The 26,272-nt window shown below is 38.6% G+C and overlaps 1 protein-coding gene across 5 annotated transcripts in view; it reads right to left on the reverse strand.

Moving 5' to 3' along the window:
• Positions 1 to 26,272, reverse strand: part of MLH3 (MUTL protein homolog 3) — a 474,897-nt gene that overhangs the window by 282,929 nt on the left and 165,696 nt on the right. For all 5 annotated transcript variants that reach the window (XM_089372967.1, XM_089372964.1, XM_089372965.1 and 2 more), the window contains exons 5-6: positions 5,327 to 5,481; positions 5,130 to 5,187 (exon numbers count right to left, since the gene is read on the reverse strand). In XM_089372967.1, coding sequence (XP_089229093.1) covers positions 5,130 to 5,187; positions 5,327 to 5,481 — 213 coding nt within the window. The remainder of the gene's footprint in view (positions 1 to 5,129; positions 5,188 to 5,326; positions 5,482 to 26,272) is intronic.

The raw sequence follows: 26,272 nt of genomic DNA on the forward strand, positions 1-26,272 counted from the left end.
GCAACTAAGACTGGTAAGTGCAAATCGATGATGGTTGCAGCATATTGGATGCAGTGATGGATGTAGCATGATGGGTGCAGCTCAGTGATGGGAGCAGCTCAGTGATTGGGTGCAGCACAGTGTCAGGTGCAGCATGATGATTGTGAGGAGCAGCATGGTGATGGAGTCACCTTGGATCAGTGGAAGCCTTTTACTTAGCTCAAATCAACTACCTCATATGCTATCTTCTTAGAGAAGATCTTTGCTCTTATTTAGATAAGTCAAAAGGTTGACTTTTGATGTATATGTACTATCTCTCTCTCTCTGCTGAACTATTGAAGAACATATAAGAAGAATTGATCAAGGGTTCCCCACATTGGGGTTTGTCCCTGGATAGCGCCACATCTTGTGTCCTCTTGTCTTGGCTTGTCTTCTGCGATTTATGTTTATGTTCTATCTACATTTTACTATCATGCTAAATGTGATTGCTAATTTGGAATTGATATTGAGCTAATATGGAAAATTGAAGTAAATTTGCTAAATCGATGATGGTTGCAACATATTGGATGCAGTGATGGATGTAACATGATGGGTGCAGCTCAATGATGAGAGCAGCACAGTGATGACAGCAGCTTAGTGATTGGGTGCAGCACAGTGTCAAGTGCAGCATGATGATTGTGAGGAGCAACATGGTGATGGAGTCACCTTGGATCAGTGGAAGCCTTCTACTCAGCTCAGATCAGCTACCTCATATGCTATCTTCTTAGAGAAGATCTTTGCTCTTATTTAGATAAGTCAAGGGGTTGACTTTTGATGTATATGTATTATCTCTCTCACTGTGCTGAACTATCGAAGAACATATAAGAAGAATTGATCAAGGGTTTCCCCACATTGGGGTTTGTCCCTGGCTAGCGCCACATCTTGTGTCCTCTTGTCTTGGCTTGTCTTCTGCAATTTATGTTTATGTTCTATCTACATTTTACTATCATGCTAAATGTGATTGCTAATTTGGAATTGATATTGAGCTAATATGGAAAATTGAAGTAAATTTGCTAAATCGATGATGGTTGCAGCATATTGGATGCAGTGATGGATGTAGCATGATGGTTGCAGCATATTGGATGCAGTGATGGATGTAGCATGATGGGTGCAGCTCAGTGATGGGAGCAGCACAGTGATGAGAGCAACTCAGTGATTGGGTGCAGCACAGTGTCAGGTGCAGCATGATGATTGTGAGGAGCAGCATGGTGATGGAGTCACCTTGGATCAGTGGAAGCCTTCTACTCAGATTAGATCAACTACCTCATATGCTATCTTCTTAGAGAAGATCTTTGCTCTTATTTAGATAAGTCAAAGGGTTGACTTTTGATGTATATGTACTATCTCTCTCTCTGCTGAACTATTGAAGAACATATAAGAAGAATTGATCAAGAGTTTCCCCACATTGGGGTTTGTGCCTGGCTAGCGCCACATCTTGTATCCTCTTTTCTTGGCTTGTCTTCTGCGATTTATGTTTATGTTCTATCTACATCTTACTATCATGCTAAATTTGATTGCTAATTTGGAATTGATATTGAGCTAATATGGAAAGTTGAATTAAATTTGCTCTAAGCATAGAACATACCTAAAATTAACATGGTATCAGAACTGAGGTGAAGACAAAGCCCAAGCAAGAGTGAAAGAGCAATCACTGAAGACAATTGGAAAGGACAAAAAGGCTCACTGGGTTCCTCATCCCTCTCCAAATTCACCAAGGGTGAAGTCGAAACTAAGGATATTATCCCAGTGGTGCAGCGGAAGCATCTAGTGGCCTACCTAAAGGTCACTTCAACGGGAAGCCAGATCTAAGGATGGAAGGAAACGCAGATGCCTTGCTTGCAATGAGTTTGGCCATTATGCGAAGGAGTGTCCGAATAGAAGGGACACATCACTTGATGATGATAACAATCATTCCAAGGGCATCTTCAATGATTGAGGGAATGACAAGTACACTGGCAAAGGAAAAAGGAATGCAGTTCATCAAGAAAATGGCCGACTCTTCAAGAAAGCAAGGAACTCCAGGTATGAAAAATCAAATGTTTTTTCTGATAAGCTAAAGAAGTATTATCTTATATTGGCCCTCTCCACTACTTCTCCTCCAAACTCTGAGAATCTGGCTTATTGATTGTAGTGCTTCAAGGTACTGCATCGGATAGAAGGGTGCTCTCTCTAATGTGGTAGAGATGGAAACAATCGTGGGATTATACTTGGAGTCAATGCCACCTATCCCGGGAAGGGTGTAGGGAATGTTACCCCTCAATTGAATGAGGGTAACACAATTCATTTACAAGAAGTTCTTTATGAAGTTGATCTCAAGAAGAGCCTGGTGTCCATTTCGGCAACGGAAATCAAAGCTTTCAAGGTGGCATTCATCGATGGAAAGATATGTGTTTGAAAATGGAATTTTCAAAGATGTTTTTACTCATGGGTTCAAGGTTGGCAATTTGTATCAAGTTACAGGGAGTCCATTGGCGACCATGTCAGTTGACACATCTCTTCTATAGCACCGAAGGTCTGCTTATTATGGGACCTTACCCGATGTGAGTCAGATGGTGACACGGATGCCTGAATTCAAGAAGACCATGAAGGTACATGTCTGAGATGTACTGAAGAAAAATATTACAAAGGGACCATTCCCCTCATGTAGCAGGTCCACAAGTTTGGAACAACCCGAGGGGTTTGAGATTCATGATCGAGAATCTATTGTATGCAGGTGGAAGAAAGCCCTCTTTGGCTTAAAGAAAACACCCTGGGCTTGATATGAGAGGATTGATACTTGTCAGATGAAGCTGAGATTCACTAGGAGTGACGCTGATCCAAACCATTGCTTGAAGGTCGTGGATGATAGACCTCTCATACTGGCACCTTATGAGGATGAGCTCTTCCTGACAGGTGTAGACCCTCTCATTTGCAAAAGTAAGAGGGAGTTGGATTCCGGATTTGGAATAGTAAACTACAAGCCCGTGACTACCTCGATGGAGCTTAACTTTCAAAAGTTATGTGGTAGCGATGCTAGAACTTATTTGGGAAATGCCTCTAAGTTTCATAAACTCATACTAGCATTGATGTTCTTGGTGAACTTCTGTCCGGATATATGTTTTGCGGTTAGCATGTTGGGCTCATATATGGTTGAGCCTCACTAGATTGGTGCCAAGAATCTTCTAAGATATCTTCAGGGCACAATCTCTCATGGATTGAGATACACTGCCGAAAATGTGAAGCTGCATGATTATTCGAATGCTGACTGGACAGGCAGTGTGGAGGATCCCAAGAGCACTTGTGAGTGTTGGTTCTCTTAGGGTTCTGCTACGATATCCTGGATGAGCAGGAAGCAGAAGACGGTTGCTTTAAACACCGCTGAGACCGAATACAGAGCTATGAATATGACCTTGTGTGAAGCTGCCTAGTTGAGGAAGCTCTTCAGTGAGCTGTTTGGACACATAATGGATACCACCGTGATCTTCTGTGACAACCAGAGGAGGATCATTGTTGGGGAATCCCGCATTCTATGATCGCTCCAAGCATATAGACATCAAGTACCACTTTATCTGGGATATGGTACATCGATGAGCAAGAAGGCTCCATCACATTGCAACTGATGTGCAGGTCGACAACATTCTGTCGAAGCCCCTGGGAAAGGTCAAATTTGTGACTTTTCGAGAATGACTAAGAGTCGTTGAGAGACTCTCTCCTAAGGGTCCTATATGATATGGACATTGAGCTCTGGGAGCTTCGGGGGGCTTGGGGGTACATCGTGGAGTGATGAGCAACCATAGGGTGAATGATCAGTGCTCCCCTAGTTTTTTTCTATGTAGGCAGGATGAGTGGTTCATCCTTCTCCGGCCGCAACACAATCATAGGGTGAGTGGATCAACCTTCCCCTAGTGATTTGTTGTGTACAGGGTGAGTGGTTCAGCGTTCCCCTGGGATAACCCTTGCGACATGTAGGTAGGATGAGCGGTTCATCCTTCTCCTGCTGAGACATTCTACCCATATAGTATGGGACTCATGGGAAGTACCTCACATCTAGCCAATGTGTAGGGAATTGAGGATAGGGACCATAGTAGTACCGATGGACGCATCGCGTTACTACCATACTCCCTATGCTAGGATGATATTGATCTGGGATCAATGAAACTGACTTCAAGTCAGTATGAGTGGTTTGAGACACTCTCTTGTGATATTGATATGGGATCAATGAAACTGACTTCGAGTCAGTATGAGTGGTTTGAGACACTCTCTTGTGATATTAATCTAGGATCAATGAAGCAAAGCAGAGCAGTGCAGGGCACTGATGGCAGAGATAGCACAGTGTGACAGATGGATCAGCGGATGGAGTTCTCCCTTGTTGAGAGGGAGTGTTAAAATTGGAAACTAGGGCCAAAATCCATGTGGGTCATCTTATTTATGGCAGCCGATATTTTTCTTGATTCCTCTCATCGAGAGGTGTAGGATTGATCTAAAGATCATCCGATTCCAATACGTATTCATGGAGATATGAATTTATTTGTGTTATGGGACAACTCGTCAAAGTCGGCCAACAACCAAATAACCCCCACTTGTGCTCAATGTTTTAGTATAAAAGGAGATGGTTTGATAGTCATTTAGACACTCACTTCACTCTTGATTTCTCTCCACTTGTTTTGGGTTTTATTGGCAAGAGAAATCTAAGAGGATGAAGCCCTAAAAGCAAGATCATTGAAGGAGATCTATCCACGTTTAGGGGAGCTTCTATACGCAGCAAGATCCGTTGTCATGAGGAGGCCTTAAAGGAGCCCTTAAGAGTGTTAATCCACTCTTAAGTCCACCATAATCATTCCTATACTCTTCCATCATAATCTTTGCCTTCCCAGATAAACAAACAAGGATATAAATAATAAAAGTATTAACTAAAGTTCCCCTTTAAATTGCAAAATATCACTTCATCCCCTCCTGTTTACATCATATAAATACATCATGCCTATCAAGAATTCAGTGTTCATTGTGATACTATAAAGTCCAGTTGAGATGTAGGAGAAACATTTGAACAACAAACTTTTTGCTTTTAACTCAGTAACAATCATAAATGCACATGTGGCACATCAAACCATTATATATATTTCAATATGTACCTGTTGTTCCATGTCCTTGTTTGCTGCCACTAAGCCCAAGGGACAGACACTTGCAACCCTGAAGAAAGTTTAAACATTAAAACATGTGTCAATAGATTATTTCTGACTTCAAGCCACACAAAAAGTACTGACAGAAAATTCTACAGTAATAAAAAAAGTTCAGATCAACAAACACAGAACCCAAAAGATAAGCACACCTTTATTATTTTCCTGTAGCAATTCGGATTTCCATGTGCTCTTGTAGTCACCTCAAGCAAAGCAACATCAGAAAGAGAACTTAAAGCTTCTCCACGAAACCCTAAGGTCCTTATCCCCGCATTGAGCTCAGCCAAAGTGTGAAGTTTTGAAGTTGCTGCACAGTTATTTGTGTCAGTATCAGGGGAATCTTCAGTGTTAGTACAGACAGGGTACTAACATCAATTAGTATGATTTATTTTCTAATGAAGAAATATAAGCCAATCAAGATTCCAACTTCCTACACTGCTAGGCAACATTCAAATCCAAACCTTCTACTATCAGTGTAACAATAATTGCCCAAGGAAGTTTTCTAGAGCAGCGACTCTGAAAACATATTAAACATTCAGCAGTACATGGTATATACTACAAACATGAATTTACACCAAACAGTATCAGCTCCATCATACAGCAAGAAATGGAGTCATTCAAAATAGTCTTAGGAAAGTAACTTTACATTAGAATTTTCCATCCTGTTATCATTCAGACACTCCCTAAAGGAAAAGTACTAACCTCACTCAAAGGGAAAGCCTAAGGATACAACACGCAAGCTACACACTCACCCTAGCAGCCTTGCTCCACTCTTCAAACTAGTGGAGAGATCTACACTAGACTGTGGAGGGGGGGGTGGGAGAACCCTAAGCATCAATCTAAGCTAGCCAGTTGTAGCAATGGGAGTCACTTAGGTCGGATTGACTAAAAATGATTCATCAACTCAACTCACTCTTTAAAGATAAGCAATGGGAGTCACTTAGGTCGGATTGACTAAAAATGATTCATTCATCAACTCAACTCACTCTTTAAAGATAAGAAATGGGAGTGCAAATGTGTGAATAGATAAAGTTGACTACATTAAAAGTGAACAAGCTTATAGTGATTAACTCCGATAAACAATGCTTATTAACATATTATGAATGCTTGGAAGTTGGAACAGTAAAAATAAGATCTTGCTCAATAGGTCATTTACAATTGTTCAACTTGCACCATGAACCTCAAAAGATCGCAAGTGTTATACGCAACCAGTGGTAAGATACGTCAGACATTATTCTCACATATGGGAATCATTCATTATGTAATCAAAAGAATAGCACAACTCCTATCAAGTCTTGTAACATGAAACATAAGATAATGCCCTGGTGAATCATATCAACTATCACACCCTCAGTATCAAGATTTATCATCACTATCCGAGGTGATCAATTTAACCAATGGAACATAAAATGTTTTGCATCATGTAACAGTGAATAATAATGATATCAGAATGCAGTGTGAAAAATATGGACCATAATGTGCTAGGGTCAGTGACTCAGTCCTTTAACACAAATTTTCAACCCAGATTAGTGACAGAGTTTATACAGTAAGCAGCTCTATTATTATTGCAGTCCATAAATTAATTGTCTTAACCATGAGCATAAACGTGATCAGATTTATAACACCAGAATTAAACATATGCTGACAACAAAGGATAGATAGTAGATACCAATCTCATTATCAGTTATGTGCAAACAATGAGCAGCTGGTAACAATACTTAGAGAAAACAGCAGCCAGTGTATCAGTCACTATATACTGTCAGAACACAAGTATGGAAAAGCAGATTAAACCACCAGAGATACCATAATGTAGGATATGCTCATTTTTGTCTATAAAAACCAGCTATTACCTTAAATTTGCACACTGGTAATCTTTATATATGTGATCTGGAGGTATAAGGAATATAAACTGTGCAATAAACCATAGATGAAACCCTTAAAACAACTTGTGGCAAATGTGATGTTCCACCTTAAATACCATAGCATTACATGGCTCGCTGCATTATTTCATTTAGGGACATATTTGAGTTATGATAAGTGTGAAATGCAGCCCAAATTTTGGCATAAATAAGGCATACCAAATTATTATTTCTTACGGAGAATAGTTACCAATGGAAACTCAGATCCAGTTAAACCCTTTATCCAAAATGCTATGGAGCTGGGATTTGGACTCAGACATCAAATTCAATGCGCAAGGAGTACAAATCTCACTGTTTGCAGATGGATTTTAGATCCTTACTAACAAAGCAAAATCAATGTAAAGTTATGCATCTCAAGTATGCAATGGCAACCCAAATGGAGGTAGTGATGCTTTGAACCAGTGTTGCAAACATCCCCAAAACAATATTATTGCCGGTAAACAGCATAATATTTTCATTCTAAAAAAGATAATGATATTATCACGAGACACATGAAAATATCAGCCCGCCTGCCAACAAAGGCACATAAATTCCTCCTTTTTTTTTAATATTTTTGTATTTAATTTTGTCAATAATTCGCAACATTTTCTCAATGTTGTGATATTTTCTTCTCCCGGCCCTTGACAAGATTTCTGCCAACATGATGTTTTTAACATTGCTTTGATTGTCTTTTGGGTTACTTGATTAATAGGAGTTAGATCCAAAATAAATAAACAATCTCAAGCAAGATCTACACAAGACTTGTGCCATCCTTGAATACTATTACAAGGCAGATGCCAGCACAAGTTAGATTCAAGTCAAATGAGATACAACCAATGAGACACTTTGGATTTTAGTCAACCTAGATTAAGATTTGAGATTCCAAACCCTAGATCAATTTTGATTTCACCCAAGTTAAATCAAAAAATTTAATAAGCCCTAACTTAGCTGGAGCAAACTAATAAAAAGATTAAACTAGGAGATTTCAAACTTGCTTAGAAAATTTAAATGAAAAGGAGTAAAGCTGGTTGAAGAAAAGAGGTGAGACTAGCCTACCATTCGACCATGGAGCCCTTCTCTTCCCTGTAGATCCTTCATTGTAGATGTGCATAAGTTTTGACCCACTTAGAGTTGAGAGAAAAACATCAACCCGAGATCAAAGACTCAAAGCTCCTAAAGAGAGTTAAATCTAATTGAAATAATTAGCACAAGGCAAACAAAGGCTTCTCTAGATAGGCACGAAGTAATAAGACAAAATATGAAGCGATATTCCTCCTAAATACAATCATGAATTTATCTAAAGAATACGAAAATACAGAACAAATCATACCCTTTGGGTCTCTTCACTTTGCCACAAACCTTTACTACTTCAAGATGCCACAAGCGAAATCGAGCTCCTTTAAAAAATATGAAACATTTGCACAATGGAAAGAGAAAGTACTAGAGGCAAAATGATACGCAAAATTTTTCCTTTATTCTTCAGCAAGTTAAGATGAGCTAGAGCAACCGCTTTTATAGGAGAGGAGGTGTCCAAATGCCATCATATAATACCATGTGGTAAACAAATGGTTCCTTAACCAACTCCCAACCACTTTCTATTAATTTCCCTTAACCCCAAATACTAGAAAGTTATTTCCTAGTAAATCACTTGCTGCTAATTAATTTACTACAAGTTACTGAATAAATGCACTGCTAGGAATTTAACAGGTAAATAAAACATGAAACAGCGGAAGAAAAATTAGCCAATCTCATACACGTACATAGAAAAATTTTCCCTTTAAGTTTGTTGTCCATTAACTTAAGTTTTACAGCATACAATTACAAGGAGCCATGTACTTCCTTAGTGGGAAATTAGCCCACAAAAAATTGAACACAAGCTACAGCAAATTTCTGGAAATTACTGGGCACATGTACAGACTATATGACTGCTCCAAAAACCCCTAAATCACCCAAACAAACCTGTTGTCGCTATACGGACTAGCTCGGTTGCTGTAGGAACTGTACAATGGCATTGTATAGCCTGTTGTGCATCACACATGTCGCGTGTATGGCTTCTGCACTGCATGTATAGCCTACTGCTGTGTCACTACTACACGTGCCGCGTACAGCCTGCTGTCACTTCACCTACTGTATGGCAATTCTGTACAGACCTTTCTCTGCCTGCTGTATGGCTGTCCGGTATGACCCAGATATGCCCTCTCTACTGTTGAACACTACTTGCTATCTTCCTAGACTGAGCACTTGAGTGAAGTTCCCTTATCACTCACTGTGTTTCTCATGACCCTGCACACTTTGGAGGAATGTCATTCTTCACACAATCACTGAGATCCTCACTTTCTTGTGCTCACTTTACGTGTCTTTTCCCTTAGCCTAGCCTTCCGTATTGACCAAATCCACAACCTTAGTCTCCAAAGTGATTGACAGCTGAGATTAGATCTCAACTTCATTTGAAATCAATCATTGAGATTCATCTAATTCACTAATGCAAATAGCCTTTGCATTTCATTAGATTAACTCACCTTTCCTTATAAAAGGACATTACTGTTGAATGTTGTCATTGATGCCAACGTCGGTCCTTGAACGCTCTTAATATTCGTCTAGTTTGCATTAATTGTAAGCTCTAAATGACAAGAAACCTTGGAAGAGTGGAAGGGAAGCCCTAGATGCCCCACACTTGTTGAGGAAAATGGATGTAAAGGACAGTGACTTCAATCGTCAGACCATCATCAGTTGATTCTCCATGTCATGCCAATTCCAATGGTAGGTAGCACACAACACAACTCCTCACAATTGAGGAGAAATATGTAATATTCCTACTAGGAAATTAACAGTGAAAACAGAACTATGATCAAGGAACAACAATATAAAATTTAAAACCAAGCACCCAAATCAGAACACCAAAGAAAATGAGCAGAACAGCTTAGCCATTTTATTAATTATTGGAATATGAGTACATAGAAATGGGTAGGAGTGATGGAATATGGGCTTGCTAAGCTAGTAAGCAAGCTATCCAAAACCCAGGTGGAATCTTGTTGACCCAAATGCTGAAATGGCTCCAAACTGGTAATGCGCACTGCCCAGAAAATTTTGTAGCTGGCTGCCCACTGAAACTGAATATTTTGCCCTGTACACTGCTCAAAAAATTCTAAAACTTCAGCTACAGGATTTCCTCCAAATACCCACAAAAGCCCAATAAGGGTTTGGGCTAGTTCCAAAAGACTAGAAAGCCCTTCAAGAGCTGCGAGTGGCTTTCCTGGTTAGCCACGTGAACTGCTGAAGGAATTCTGCTGCTAAATGCCCCAAATGCTCCACTGAAAGTGCCCCCAAGCTTCACTGCAAAATTTTCTCAAGAAGCCCAACTTTCTCCAGGCCTTAGCTCCTTGAATCAGCCCTCGCTCACACCTGCGCAGGCTTTGCCCAGAAACCCCTGCACACTGCCAGAATTAGTGAAATTCGGCCCTCAAGATTGCCTCAACTCTAGCCCTGTAAAATGGTGTCAAAACTCTGGTCTCAAGGTAGGAAATTCTTCTGCAGATTCCCAGCTCAAACAAGTTACTGAAGCTGGCCCAAAATGTGTCACACAAACTGCCTCTACGCCCAGGAAGTGCGTAGAACTGGTTGTCTTGTTGCAATGTAGCCCTGTAGGAGCCCGGAAATAGACTCTGTTAGAAAATCAGAAAGGCAGTAAAAATTTTCTTGATCTTGCTAATTACTTGCGATGTTTCTTATTATTAAGATTCTTTATATCTTCTTTCTTTAGTTCATCAAGCAATTACCAAAAGCAGCAGTGCAGAAAACAATAGACACCAGATGTAGGCACATGCCAGGGCAAAACCCCCTCTCGAGGGGAAAACCCAGTCAAGATAATTCTTCCTTTCAATAGCATTCTTTGAGACTCCTCTCCCTAGACCAAGACCAGACCCTCCCTCCACACCAAGTCAGCCTCACAGAATTTCAACCTCTTTCCAAAAACTTCGACTAGGGCAGCAGCTCATGGCACCTGGCAACTTCCGGTAAAAGCGAAACTTAGGAGACTTCATTCTCCCAATCCAGAACACGAAACACAGAGAGAGAGGCACCAAAATTTCGATTTTTCTTTTCTCCTTAGACTTCCCCAAACTCGCATTCACTTCGGCTTCCCAACAACAGACTTCGCACCTTTTCCCAACTACAAGAGAACTTCGCACTTCTGCCCAGCAACAAGAGAATTCGAACTTGATGAGAGAATGATGCTCCAAATGAATTCGATGTGCTTCCTTTTATAGGCTTCTTGTGGGGTCGAATAGGGTCCTTAGGCCGACTTGATCTTCTCTTAGGCCGACATGGTGTGGAGGTTACATAATTCATATTTGACTCAATACTTAACCTTTTTACATGATTCAAAAGCCCAAGAAGGGTCTCTTTAAATGTACAATAATTCTATAGACTCAGAATAAATCCTAGAAGTCCTCAATGGGGACTTTGACCTAAAACATGGTGACCCAAGCATGAAACCCATGCTTTAATAAGTCACAAATAATTATTATTATTACTTTCTTTATTCTTTTGAGAAGTATATTACATAATGACTCAAGTACATTATTGAAGACCAAACATAGTTACATTTTCCAACACTCCCTCTTAACTAGGGAGGTATTCATAATGTACAAATACAATGGAAGATCTCAAACTATATGAACCATGAAGAACTTTAGGCACCGCAATGCCATGGACTAGATTCTTGACCAAGGCAATCTATCCAAACAGTCACTCAATAGTTTAGGCATCACAATGCCAAGGACTAGATTCCTGACCAAGGCAATCTATCTAGGTGGGACTAAGATGGACTCAAGCTTTCAGCCCCTTTAGGTACCCTCAAGCTTACTTGCTAACCATCAACCCAAAAAATCTAGGTGTGTATCCAAAACAGAGCTCTTTGATTAACACCACCTTTCCAACTTCTAGACATCAACACAATGTGTCGACCAAATGTCCTCTGAGGCAATGCTTCACTCACAAAGCCTCAACACCCCTTGATCCAACAGATCAAGAATGATCAATCTCTCCCAATCAACCTGATTGGTAACCAGCATGCTATCAAAACCTTCGAGAGATTCACCTGTACAAACATAACCCCAATCAATAATATACTTTCACATGTACATAATCAAATACAAACCTCCGAGGTCTTCTAGACAACTTGATGTTGCTTCTCAACTTTCCATAGTAGGACTATCAACCGAATTTTTGACAGAAGATTCCTCAATCAGATGTTTTCCTTCCTACTTCTCATGCAACAACATATCCTCTGAAGCAACACAAAGTGGTCTCCATCGGTCTCCAACTACTAAAGGAGGCCTCCACTGCTCCTTAGGTGTAATAAGCCCTCCCTTGTCTCTCACAATGAGACCATCCTCATCTGGGATTTGAATCAACTGTTACTCCTTAAATTGTGTCATGTTCGACCTAGGGCATGTTGGGTCCAATTGTGCCATCCTGAGGAATCATCAAATCTGGTACAAAGTTATCCAACGTTCAAGGTGTTGGAGGTGCTCCACGACATGTGTCATCCAATGCTACTGCTAGGAAGCCCAAGAGTCTCGATGTTTCACCTATTTATGCCAATATACTTCTCTAAAGGGCTTGGGTACCTGTGGAGAAGGTGCCCAAGGCCTGAGTTGTTGAACCACCTAACAAGAACATGGATTCTAGTGAAAGCAACCAGTGATCAAGGACAAAGCTAATTAGTGCACCTAAGTGAACCAAAATTGAATGTTAAGGGCAATTTAATACTTCAAACATGGATCCCTTTCCAAAATGAAGACCCTGATCTCGCAATGGTGTTTTCTCCCTAGCTACGGGTGGCTAAAGGTCAACCCTATTAGGTGTTTCCAGCCCCTAAGTGAAAGTAACATTTCCCTAGTCCACCCTTCAGTTGATAGGTGTTAGTGAATAAGAATGATGGTAATAGATGGGATAAGACTTCATGGACAAGTGCCATGGTCAAAGGAACCAACTGATGGAGGTGTCCACATCCTGAATGTATAGATGTGAGGAGGGAGCATTCGTTATGCAGTAGTTACCAACTCGACCTTTTACTTTTCCACCCCTCTTGTGTGCCTTTTACATCTTGATTTTTCATTTTAACCTTTCTTTCTTTTATTTTGTTGTGGCCATGATATTCTCTTTTTGTTTCTTTTAGCTGCATCAACCTCCCAGGAAAAAGTTTCCGGGCACTACCCAGGTATGTGGACATATGAGTGCCAAATCCCAAAGGGCCAGTGACAAGTTGAACCTGAAGGATGGAGGTGAGATATGGGCTTGTAATGTACGCTACCTCAATCAAGGTTTCCTAAGTAGTGCCCCTCCTATACCTAGTGGGACTTGAGAGAGCTCCCACTAGACTACGATCAAAGATTAACCCCCCAAGTAAGGTGAGAGAACAAGATCACGATCAAAGTCTGTTAGTCTTCCAGATCACCTCATAATCCATACTAAATGCCCAAAAACAAACAAGTATAAGCACCCAATTGCAAAATGACCAAAGTACCTTTTGAGTGGAAGCCCACCTTCGTCCATGTGCTTATGCTAGATGTGTGAGAAGTAAGTGGTTGATGCCAGTGGTGGAGATATGTGGCATATCATCAGCTAATGGTGGTTGTCATGGATTGTTAGTTCTTTGGCTAATCGGGATGTCAAATATAGGAGAAATTTTTTCCCCTATGGGGTTACCCACTTTGGTGGGCAAGAGGTACCATGTGCAAACACAATTTAGTTTATTAGAAACATTGGCATACAAATATATAATCTTGGCATGAGAACACACCCTCCCCTGTGATGTATTTGATCATTGAACGACAAACATTTATGTTCACAATGAGTCATTGCAACTTGTTGTCCCGCGGATTGACACGACAACCCTCAGACCGGTGGCTGTCACTCTGATCCCCGATCCCTCCGTTTAAGCCTGTCTCCCGCGACTAAGGGGGGTAGTCCCTGTGAGATAATGAGACCAACTGTCAACCAGTTGGTTGAGAGACACAAGACACGATCAAGATAAGCACTAAAATGATTTAATTAATTGAACAGACCAGTGCCTTATAAGATTGTTATTAAAATGATTACTTGTTAAATGATATAAAAAACATAAACCGTGAACAACAATCATTTGTCATCAACTAAATTACATGACCAAAACGATATCCGGCAACTGAAAATTTTGAAAAGATGAATGCTTTGAACCACCACGAGAATCATACATCATTAACCAGATATCATATCCGTATCTCGACTTGAAAAAATTTTAGATCTCAGCATGAAAGATATTACATGAAAAACCACTGAAACTCGCAAAAATAATTTTCCACAAATTTTTTTATATTTTTTCGAATTTTTTTTTTTGAATAAAAAATTTAAACCCTAAAAGAATCTAAACTAAAAACCTAAAAATTTATAAAATTCTTTTTTAAGATTTTTTTATTTTTTATTTTTTTATATTATAAAAAAAATCTAAAATAAAAATTTAAACTTAAAATCTAATTTAAAAAAATTGAAATCTAACTACAAAACATTAAAGTCTAAAACATGAATATTTTTTGATTTTTTTTTTTAATAAAAACTAGAAATTATTCTAAAAAAAAAACTAAACTATATTAAAAATAAAACTAAACCTAAATTAATTTAAATACATCCCTTTTTATTTTTTGATTTTCATATAATAAAAATCTATATAAAAAAAAAGGAAAACGATTTATTAAAAATTAAAATCTAAAAAATTAAAAAAAAAAAAAAAACTTAACTATGCAGAACCCTTTTTATTTTATTTACACAAAATTATGCTAAGTTAAAAAAAAAAAAAAAAAAAACAAGATAAAACTAAAAAAAAATACGATCAAAGTTTATTTAAATATGCCTAAACCCTTAGCTATGTATCATACAGCACGCATTTTATGACTAATAAAAAAAAAACATTCGATTTACCTGTGACGAAAACGTGAAAACCCTACGCCAGCGGATTTTGAACACAGTCGATGGCAATAATGAAGCGAGTTTATACTTACCTGAGGTCTGAGCCGCAGATTACATGGACAGTTTTTGATAGCAGACGGCGGCTGGGCGGCAATCGATTTGAACCAGAGAAACTAAATGCGGAAACCATGAACAACTAATGCCGGCAGGAACAAGCGATTTAGAGAATACCTCACCTGTACAATGTGTTAACCTGGCCCGTGCTTCAAAATTTCTGAGTGATGGCCTGCTACGCAAACGGAGAATAAATCACTGCGTTGCCGCGTCCCAATACCTCTTCTCTGGTAGTTTTGCAGGTATCCAATGGTAGCAACCGGCAAGAGTTTCTATTTCCAGGCCGACGTTTGATAAATGAAATGGCTGAGCTTAGAATGATCCACGCATAAAAAAAATTTACTATCGATCTGGGAATGCTAGTCTCCGGAGGTTAAATGTGCTACAACGCTGAAGCTATCCACGGCTTGATAAAAAAATCGTGACCCCAGATAGAATCTCGTGCCACCTTTTGAGAGCATGCAGTTATCGTTTCCCAAATAAAATCGTATTGGAGCTGAAAACGTCCCACCAGCTGCTCGTACTGAAATGATTTCGATATACTTCCAGAAGAATCTACTCAGCTGAATTATGTGAAGCCTCAGTTTACGCAGCACGGGCAGAAAATCTTAACGCTGATTCCGTGGGGGACAGGGGTGCTGAGACTGCATGCAATGCCGTGGTTATCTTGTCTAGAAGAAAAATGGTGTTTTCACCGTCTGTAATCTGACTCCAAAGTCTCAATTTCTCCTGATCCAGAAACCCTATTCCTGCAAATACAAGAAAAGAAAACCAAAACCCTAATCAAAACTGCATAAAGCAAAAAAAAATCTAAAACCCTGGATCAAAAAAAGAAAAATTTGAAACCCTAAGACAGCTAATAAATTTACAGATTTGGCCCCTTAACAGCCAGATTCGGCAATAAGCACGGAAATATTTTAAAAGAAACAGAAATTTTAGGTTTTCACTGTGAAGAACTTCAGAAAATCTCTCATGCAACTTAGAAAAATAAAACGAATGATAGACCCAGGATCAAATCCAACTGGGCTCAGCAAAAAATGCTTGCGGGAGTTGGCTGGTTCAGCCGAGAACTTCCCCGAACGCCCACAAAATTCCTTCAGAAAATGCTTTCTGCACAGCTCAAAACAACCATCAGTAAAGAGGGCAAAAATGCTGCTAGATCTCAGGAAGTAATGGAGATACCTGCCATTACTTCAGAAACCCTAACAGCACTCAAACCCCAGCAAGTGAACAAGATACCTGTGCTCACAATACTCTACAAAAAAGCTATTATTAATGGCTGAAAAGAAAATATGCAGAAAATTTAAACAATCTCACAGCATTTCAAGAGAGTAACACCAGCAAGATATGGACCCCAAAGTCTTCTTTTATTAACCAGAAACAGATTTACAAGAGAGCTTCTTCAGTATCAGACTCACAGATCCAATGATCTGAAAATGACCTCTAGCACCCTATTTAAAGGAAATGATCCCAACGGCTAGTTCGAGTGATCCATGTAGAAATGATCTCGACCGTTGATGAGGATCAAGACATCTCTTGATCTCATCCGTCGATTTATTCACTTAAAATATTATTATTTTATTAGTTAGGGTTTTTGTTTTATTTTTTAATTTTTTATTATTTTTTTATTTATTTCATTTTTTAATTTTTATTTATTTTATTATTTTATTATTTTTATTCATTTTTTTAATTTCTTAATTCATTTTAAAATGGATCATCGAACTAAGCCTTCGGAAACATCACCTAGGGCCTAGGACTTAGGACTCATGAGGGGATTTAAAACATTTTTCGACCCTCAGGACACATTACATCATGACTTTTACAAATTTACATCTTAAGGGGACAAACCCACTTAATACAAACCCTCACAAATCACCCAGTTCTGCGACACAACTATAATCTAGCAAATTAACACACTAGGATTCTCCTAAAGTTCTAATGACAAAATCCATCCCGGCTTTGGGGTCAGGTTTGAAGGAAAACTCTGCCGATCCATGGATCGGTGAGACGAAAAACCTTCCGGGACGTAGATTACCACTAGAAAGTTAGGTCCACCTACGCAATTCACATAAACGACTCATATCTGCTAAGATTATTTACAATTCATACATGCAGACTGGGTTTACAATCAAAATGATTAAGCTGCTGATGACTGCAGGCTGGCACGGACACGTAGATCAGGTGCTGCCCCTTTCTGCCAAGAAAAAGGGGGTGTACTGCATGGGTAGTTGACCAGTAGAGGTCAACATCTGGCTCTACTTGGGGACACGTTGCTGCTTGCAGGAATGTGAGAATCCAGAATCTGCATCCATACAACACAAAAATAAGTAGCGTCCATCCAAAATCATCATATACATTAAGCACAGGAAAGATAAAAGCTCTTCATTTATTAACTATCTAAAGCAGAAATAAAAATGCGGGAAAAAAAAACAAGGAGCAGGGTTAGAAATACGATACAAAGGATGCCCCATGGCATCAGATGTGTTCAATATAGTGCATACTGAGCATTTGCCTGCTTTCAGGCAAATCTGTCGGCTGCTTGTCGGATGTGCCATGTCCAATTTTGCATATGGTAGGACTTTTTCCTATCCGAAAATCAAGCTGCTCGCGGCCGTCTGATGCGTCAAATCTTCTTCTTATTTTCTTTCTCTTACGTTTTTTCAGGTGGGTGCATAAAGTTTTCACATCATTGACATAATTAGTTTGGTTGATTTCCATATTTCTTACCAGCATCATTAGATCTCGTAAAATTTGCTTTTGCTCTTCCCTTTCATTGTCATTTGTCCCTGATTTTTCACTATCATGAACTTGATCTGCAATATTTTCGGTTGATGACACATTCTGATCTGAAGAGTCATCTTTCTGTTGCACAATTTTAGAGGTAGAAGGCAAGCTGTTTGGACTATCATATCTATCTTTAAAAGCATTGAGAATGTCTTGTAAAGAAGTGAAAAAATCATTAGGAAAATTATTAAACCAATTCAAGGCATCACCCTCTAAAGAATGGACAAATAGACGCATCTTGAAATCTTCATTATTATATTGAGGAAATCTACAATATAAGATCATTACACAAGTAAACATGTTTAAATGCTGTTTAACAGTGACCGAATCACCACCCGAGAACTTAAATAATTTAGAAATGGCCTCTTTCGGAAGATCATGGAGATTATCAGTAAAATGACATGGTTTACATGAATAATCCATGATGAACAGTAAGGGATCAAATCGATGATAGAAAGAGATTTCTGCTCAAGAAAATTAAGAGATGAAAGAAGTGGAGTCGCCACTTGAACAATGAATCTGATTCTAGGATCCAAAAAGTAATCACAAGCAGATATGAGGGAAGCTTCTTGTCTGGGAAAAAATGAGAAAGTGGAGTCGCCATCCAAACAAGAAACACACCGAAGAGACACTGATAAGGCAATGAAAGATCCAAATGATAACCCCCAAAGGTTGAATCTGCCAGCTCAAATGAGAGATGAGAAAGATGATAAGGTGAATGTCGATGAAACCTCCAAGAACAGAAAAACTGCGCCAAAAAATGTTGGCGTTGTCGGGCCAGATGAAAAGATAAAAATGAGAAGGATGATTGTCGTTGAAACGCCGAGAAAACAATTTCCCCGGCAACGACGCCAAAAAATGTTGGCATTGCCGGGCCAGATGACAAAATAAGAAATGAGAAGGATGATTGTCGTTGAAACACCGAGAAAACAAAGTCCCCGGCAACGGCGCCAAAAAATGTTGTCGCGCGGATTGACACGACAACCCTCAGACCGGGGGCTGTCACTCTGATCCCCGATCCCTCCGTTTAAGCCTGTCTCCCGCGGCTAAGGGGGGTAGTCCCTGTGAGATAATGAGACCAACTGTCGACCAGTTGGTTGGGAGACACGAGACACGATCAAGATAAGCACTAAAATGATTTAATTAATTGAGCAGACCAGTGCCTTATAAGATTGTTATTAAAATGATTACTTGTTAAATGATATAAAAAACATAAACCGTGAACAACAATCATTTGTCATCAACTAAATCACATGACCAAAACGATATCCGGCAACTGAAAATTTTGAAAAGATGAATGCTTTGAACCACCACGAGAATCATACATCATTAACCAGATATCATATCCGTATCTCGACTTGAAAAAATTTTAGATCTCAGCATGAAAGATATAACATGAAAAACCACTGAAACTGGCAAAAATAATTTTCCACAAATTTTTTTATATTTTTTCGAATTTTTTTTTTTTGAATAAAAAATTTAAACCCTAAAAGAATCTAAACTAAAAACCTAAAAATTTATAAAATTCTTTTTAAGATTTTTTTGTTTTTTATTTTTTTGTATTATAAAAAAAATCTAAAATAAAAATTTAAACTTAAAATCTAATTTAAAAAAATCGAAATCTAACTACAAAACATTAAAGTCTAAAACATGAATATTTTTTTATTTTATTTTTTTAATAAAAACTAGAAATTATTCTAAAAAAAAAACTAAACTATATTAAAAATAAAACTAAACCAAAATTAATTTAAATACATCCCTTTTTATTTTTTGATTTTCATATAATAAAAATCTATATAAAAAAAGGAAAATGATTTATTAAAAATTAAAATCTAAAAAATAAAAAATAAAAACTTAACTATGCAGAACCCTTTTTATTTTATTTACACAAAATTATGCTAAGTTGAAAAAAAAAGAAAAACAAGCTAAAACTAAAAAAAAATACGATCAAAGTTTATTTAAATATGCCTAAACCCTTAGCTATGTATCATACAGCACGCATTTTATGACTGATAAAAAAAAAACATTCGATTTACCTATGACGAAAACGTGAAAACCCTACGCCAGCGGATTTTGAACACGGTCGATGGCAATAATGAAGCGAGTTTATACTTACCTGAGGTCTGAGCCGCAGATTACCTGGACAGTTTTTGATAGCAGACGGCGGCTGGGCGGCAATCGATTTGAACCAGAGAAACTAAATGCGGAAACCATGAACAACTAATGCCGGCAGGAACAAGCGATTTAGAGAATACCTCGCCTGTACAATGCATTAACCTGGCCCGTGCTTCAAAATTTCTGAGTGATGGCCTGCTACGCAAACGGAGAATAAATCACTGCGTTGCCGCGTCCCAATACCTCTTCTCTGGTTGTTTTGCAGGTATCCGATGGTAGCAACCGGCAACAGTTTCTATTTCCAGGCCGACGTTTGACAATTGAAATGGCTGAGCTTAGAATGATCCACGCATAAAAAAAATTTACCATCGATCTGGGAATGCTGGTCTCCGGAGGTTAAATGTGCTACAACGCTGAAGCTATCCACGGCTTGATAAAAAAATCGTGACCCCAGATAGAATCTCGTGCCACCTTTTGAGAGCATGCAGTTATCGTTTCCCAAATAAAATCGTATTGGAGCTGAAAACGTCCCACCAGCTGCTCGTACTGAAATGATTTCGATATACTTCCAGAAGAATCTACTCAGGTGAATTATATGAAGCCTCAGTTTACGCAGCACAGGCAGAAAATCTTAATGCTGATTCCGTGGGGGACAGGGGTGCTGAGACTGCATGCAATGCAGTGGTTATCTTGTCTAAAAAAAAAATGGTGTTTTCACCGTCTGTAATCTGACTCCAAAGTCTCAATTTCTCCTGATCCAGAAACCCTATTCCTGCAAATACAAGAAAAGAAAACCAAAACCCTAATCAAAACTGCATAAAGCAAAAAAATCTAAAACCTTGGATCAAAAAAAGAAAAATTTGAAACCCTAAGACAGCTAATAAATTTACAGATTTGGCCCCTTAACAGCGAGATTCGGCAATAAGCACGGAAATATTTTAGAAGAAACAGAAATTTTAGGTTTTCACTGTGAAGAACTTCAGAAAATCTCTCATGCAACTTAGAAAAATAAAACGAATGATAGACCCAGGATCAAATCCAACTGGGCTCAGCAAAAAATGCTTGCGGGAGTTGGCTGGTTCAGCCGAGAACTTCCCTGAACGCCCACAAAATTCCTTCAGAAAATCCTTTCTGCACAGCTCAAAACAACCATCAGTAAAGAGGGCAAAAATGCTGCTAGATCTCAGGAAGTAATGGAGATACCTGCCATTACTTCAGAAACCCTAACAGCACTCAAACCCCAGCAAGTGAACAAGATACCTGTGCTCACAATACTCTACAAAAAAGCTATTATTAATGGCTGAAAAGAAAATATGCAGAAAATTTAAACAATCTCACAGCATTTCAAGAGAGTAACACCAGCAAGATATGGACCCCAAAGTCTTCTTTTATTAACCAGAAACAGATTTACAAGATTGCTTCTTCAGTATTAGACTCACAGATCCAATGATCTGAAAATGACCCCTAGCACCCTATTTAAAGGAAATGATCCCAACGGCTAGTTCGAGTGATCCATGTAGAAATGATCTCGACCGTTGATGAGGATCAAGACATCTCTTGATCTCATCCGTCGATTTATTCACTTAAAATATTATTATTTTATTAGTTAGGGTTTTTGTTTTATTTTTTAATTTTTTATTATTTTTTTATTTATTTCATTTTTTAATTTTTATTTATTTTATTATTTTATTATTTTTATTCATTTTTTTAATTTCTTAATTCATTTTAAAATGGATCATCGAACTAAGCCTTCGGAAACATCACCTAGGACCTAGGACTTAGGACTCATGAGGGGATTTAAAACATTTTTCGACCCTCAGGACACATTACATCATGACTTTTACAAATTTACATCTTAAGGGGACAAACCCACTTAATACAGACCCTCACAAATCACCCAGTTCTGCGACACAACTATAATCTAGCAGATTAACACACTAGGATTCTCCTAAAGTTCTAATGACAAAATCCATCCCGGCTTTGGGGTCAGGTTTGAAGGAAAACTCTGCCGATCCATAGATCGGTGAGACGAAAAACCTTCCGGGACGTAGATTACCACTAGAAAGTTAGGTCCACCTAGGCAATTCACATAAACGACTCATATCTACTAAGATTATTTACAATTCATACATGCAGACTGGGTTTACAATCAAAATGATTAAGCTGCTGATGACTGCAGGCTGGCACGGACACGTAGATCAGGTGCTGCCCCTTTCTGCCAAGAAAAAGGGGGTGTACTGCATGGGTAGTTGACCAGTAGAGGTCAACACAACTTATAGCCAAGAGTGCGCACACAAAAAACGAAGGGCCTATTACACCTCTTTCAATAGGGGTACCCCAAAATTTTTAGATCATGCCATTTGTAAGCCAAAATGTGTGCAATTTATGACCTTGTGAGGCCATGTAGGATGAAGAGTAAAAGTGTGTCCTAGTTCCCCTTAGGTGGATGGCCATGACCGGTCCTTTTTCATCTTCATGGTGCTTGGTTTTATGGCTTTGCTAACTACCCCTCAGTGGGCGATAACTCCCTGCCTTGATGGACATGCATATGTCCTAGGTTGGTATGCAGGCATCATGGAGGTGGATCTATTTGGACACATGGATTAAAGGAACACTTACTGTAGTAGCCCTGTAAAGGTGATAGCACTATGTAAGGGTGGAGATAGCCATCTTATTGTTATACTAGCACACCTATTTTATGCTCCCCAAATGCACCATTTATCTTAAGTATGTACACCTCTTTGGCCATGGCCATCATTCTTCATGGCAGTCTCACAATCTACAATGCATATGCACTCACCAAGGCAGCATCCCACACCCGCCAAGATAGAAAGAAGATCCATTGAACTCTACAAGTCAAGCCAAATCATCTCCAAGTTGAAGCACTCAAAACACCCTTCTCAAAATGCCATTTCAAGTATTATTTCTCCATTTAAAGAGATCCAACTTCTCTTTGGTCAAGCATGAGAGATAAACGAGAAAACGTGGCACATCTCATAAGGAAATGAAGCGTCTCCTCAAGTCAAAGTCACTCCAATGGACCAAGGCCAACATATAAGCAAGCAAAGTGAAGTCTTAAATCATCAAAACAGACGGGTTTGGACCAAAATCAAGTAACCTGTCCACCTTTCTAGATGTTGAAGGTCAAAGAGGTCAAAATAACAATGAGCAAGAAAAGGAAGTCATTGGGCTTCCTAAGGCTTTCCAATTTTCCTCCAAGCAACTTCAAGTCGTTTTTTAAGGGAATGTTAGACCCCTAAGCCAAATTGGCCCCTCCCTAAATCAAATCAAGCCTTTTCTAGGGGACATCACCTCCTTTTTGAGGGTTTGAAGCGATGTAAAATCAAATTGTTGTAATGACTTAGTCTCCAAGCTTTTTGGATGACAAGTCAAATTTTCTTTAAGGTTTCTTAAACTTTTTCTAAGAAGCAAAACGAGGGGAGGTTTTGAGAGCCTCATCTATGAATAGAGAGCTCACTCTCCTCCCAAATCGTTGTGAATTGTTGAAATCATTCTTGCCATAATGTAATTATTTTCATGAAGCTTTGGTGTTGACTTTGGAGTTTCTCTTTCTTGGCTATTTTACAATATTTTTCAAAGGCAATTTTGTGATTAGTTCAAGACTACTACGAGGCTATCTAGATCAATCCATCTAAAAGGAAACTTTGTCACTTGGAGGGACACATCTAAGGTAAATCTCTCACTTCTCCTTTGTTGGTGTGAGGTACGGATTAAAGCTCCTTGTTGGGCCATGCCCTAAGGTTCTTGGACAAGGGTCTTATTTTATTTCATTCCATACTTGATCTTATGGTCGAAAGCTTTCCACTTGAGGCAGATCCCTTCTAGTACGGCTTGGTTGCATAATTTGTCTTGATTAGACAAAGAAGTAAGGGACTTAAGCCCTAATCCGACAACCAACCATTTTTTCCAAAATTTGTTGTCTTTTATTTATTTATATTATTGAAAAAAACCTTAAAAATAGAAAAATTTAAACAAACAAAAAATCTAGTCACAAAAAATAAAGAGTAATTGTGGAAAATATTTATGTTATTGTCTAAAAGGAAGTTGATGAATTACATTTTTCATCTATAAAAATTTTCTTGGGATTTGTGCCATATTGATGATCTAGAGCCCAGGGAAAATGTGGCCCTCTTGTTTTATGCTTTAAAGGTTATTTAACATCACTTTGAGGGTTTTGAAGGTGCCTTCACAATTCTGAAATTTATTTACAGCAACACCTTCTTAAGGATTGGTAAGGAAACTTGCCTAGGGATTCATGAAAGAGGTTGTTTAGACCCCACTTGAAGCCTGGTTACATTTTTGAAGTATTTCTATTGCATATTTATCAATATTTGGAATTGTTTAAAGCTGCCCTAACTGCAGCAAAAAGTTTTATCTTGGTTAGGGCATTTTCTGTTTTTGACCCTGGAGGATTGGACCCCCTTTTCATGAAAGTTTGGATAAGATTACTGTAGTTTACTATTCACTTGCATATTATTCATAGCTAGGCTGTATTTTCACTCACATGTCGTTGTTCAAGCTCAAGCACTCGAGGATCCATCATCCTATTGTGATTTCCACACATCCAAGTTGCTTCAAAGACACTCCAAATCTGGTATTTCTGCATTTTTTGGTTATTTTGTAGATCTTGAAGTGTAGGAAAGCAGCAAACTTGTCCAAATCAGGTTACAAATCAAGTGGAAATCAAGGATAAGTCATCTCACTTGGTATTTATACCTTCCCCTTACTCTCAAGCATCAAAGATAACTATTTGTTGGATATTTTGAGTGGGTTGTTAATGTTGGTTTGTGTCTTCTGCAATTATAAATCATATACTAAGCATTTTGTTTCATTTAACTCGTAACCTTCATCATATTTAGTGTTTCTAGGCACCGGTCTCTTAGGCTTGTTGGTGAAGTGTGTGTATATTGGAATACCCACTGTGGCATTGTAGAAGTTGGGCTAAAGTGAGTGAAGATTGTGTTGAGGTGATAGTCGGTGTACACCATGTGTGCTTACCACTTAGCACCTTGACTGAAGCTTCCTGAGAATGCTAATCCAGGTGGTAACAGGGTCATAGTTCCAAAAAAACTGCAAATGGCAAAAAGCAGGCAAGAGGCAAGAGTACATCAAAGCAGAGCAAAGCACCTAAAGCATGGATTGTAGTCTCAAGTTACTATAATATATACCCAAACGTTTGACCCTGAACATGAATAGTAAAAGAGAAATAGGAACATACAGCCAGCTCATGAATCCTTAATTAAGGCAGCTATAAGATTGTGTGATTGTCATTAATACCAGTGGCCTAAATCCCTTGTACGCTTGGCTATTTTGTTCATATAATAGGATTAAATACTCGAAGACTTCATTTCCTAAGGTCCCAATAACAACATATCCAATAGTAATAATACTTGAAGTCTTCATCGTAGCATTAACAGGAGAGTTGGTGAAGATGCTACAAGTTTTGCTTTGTGTTAAATTCTGTTATACCAGATCTGATTTAATTTACTTCAACAACTTATTAAAACCCCAAAACATATTTATCTCAAATATTTCTAAAATTGACGATAAAACAAACACACTAGCATATTAACTCAAAAAATAAAATGCAATGGAAGTAAACTATGGAAATCAATCACACTACAACAGCAAATTTGTGTCCAACACAATCTTCCTTCATATTAAATTTCTCAAGAAAATTGGGCCTAGACCCACAATGAATACACAAAAAATACAAATATTGGGAACCTAGAACTCAACCCCACTAGGAAAAATCGGCCTCAAGGAAATCGGCCCCTGGAAATCGGCACTACTAAAGAAACTTGACCTCTAGAAGACATAGCCTCCCTCACCATCAATTCAGCCCCTCTTTTCCCTCATATGGCTTTACATACTTGAGAAATTTGGCCTCTGGATATTGCAGCCCTCCTCCAGTAATTCAGCCCTTCTCTTCAACTGACTCAGCCTGTCTCTTTCCTAGCTTCGACTTCCCTGAAATTTCTCTCGAAATTTCCTGCTGCAATTCTCCTTACTTCTCTCCAGTCTAATTGAGCCTCTCGCTCTTCAGAAAATCGCTTCCTCAACAATTGTGTCTCTTCACCCCTCTCTGAGGCTTATTTTATAATTTTGTTAGGCCAAAATCCCTAACCCTAATCTCCCAAGTGATCAATGACTAGGATTAAATTCTAAGTCTCACTTGAGATCAACAGTTGAGATTATATCTAAGTCACATTAATAATT

This window comes from Pinus tabuliformis, chromosome 8 (genome assembly GCF_031772625.1).
Source record: "Pinus tabuliformis cultivar Carrire ecotype Pingquan chromosome 8, CPIR1, whole genome shotgun sequence".
NCBI classification, from domain to species: domain Eukaryota; kingdom Viridiplantae; phylum Streptophyta; class Pinopsida; order Pinales; family Pinaceae; genus Pinus; species Pinus tabuliformis.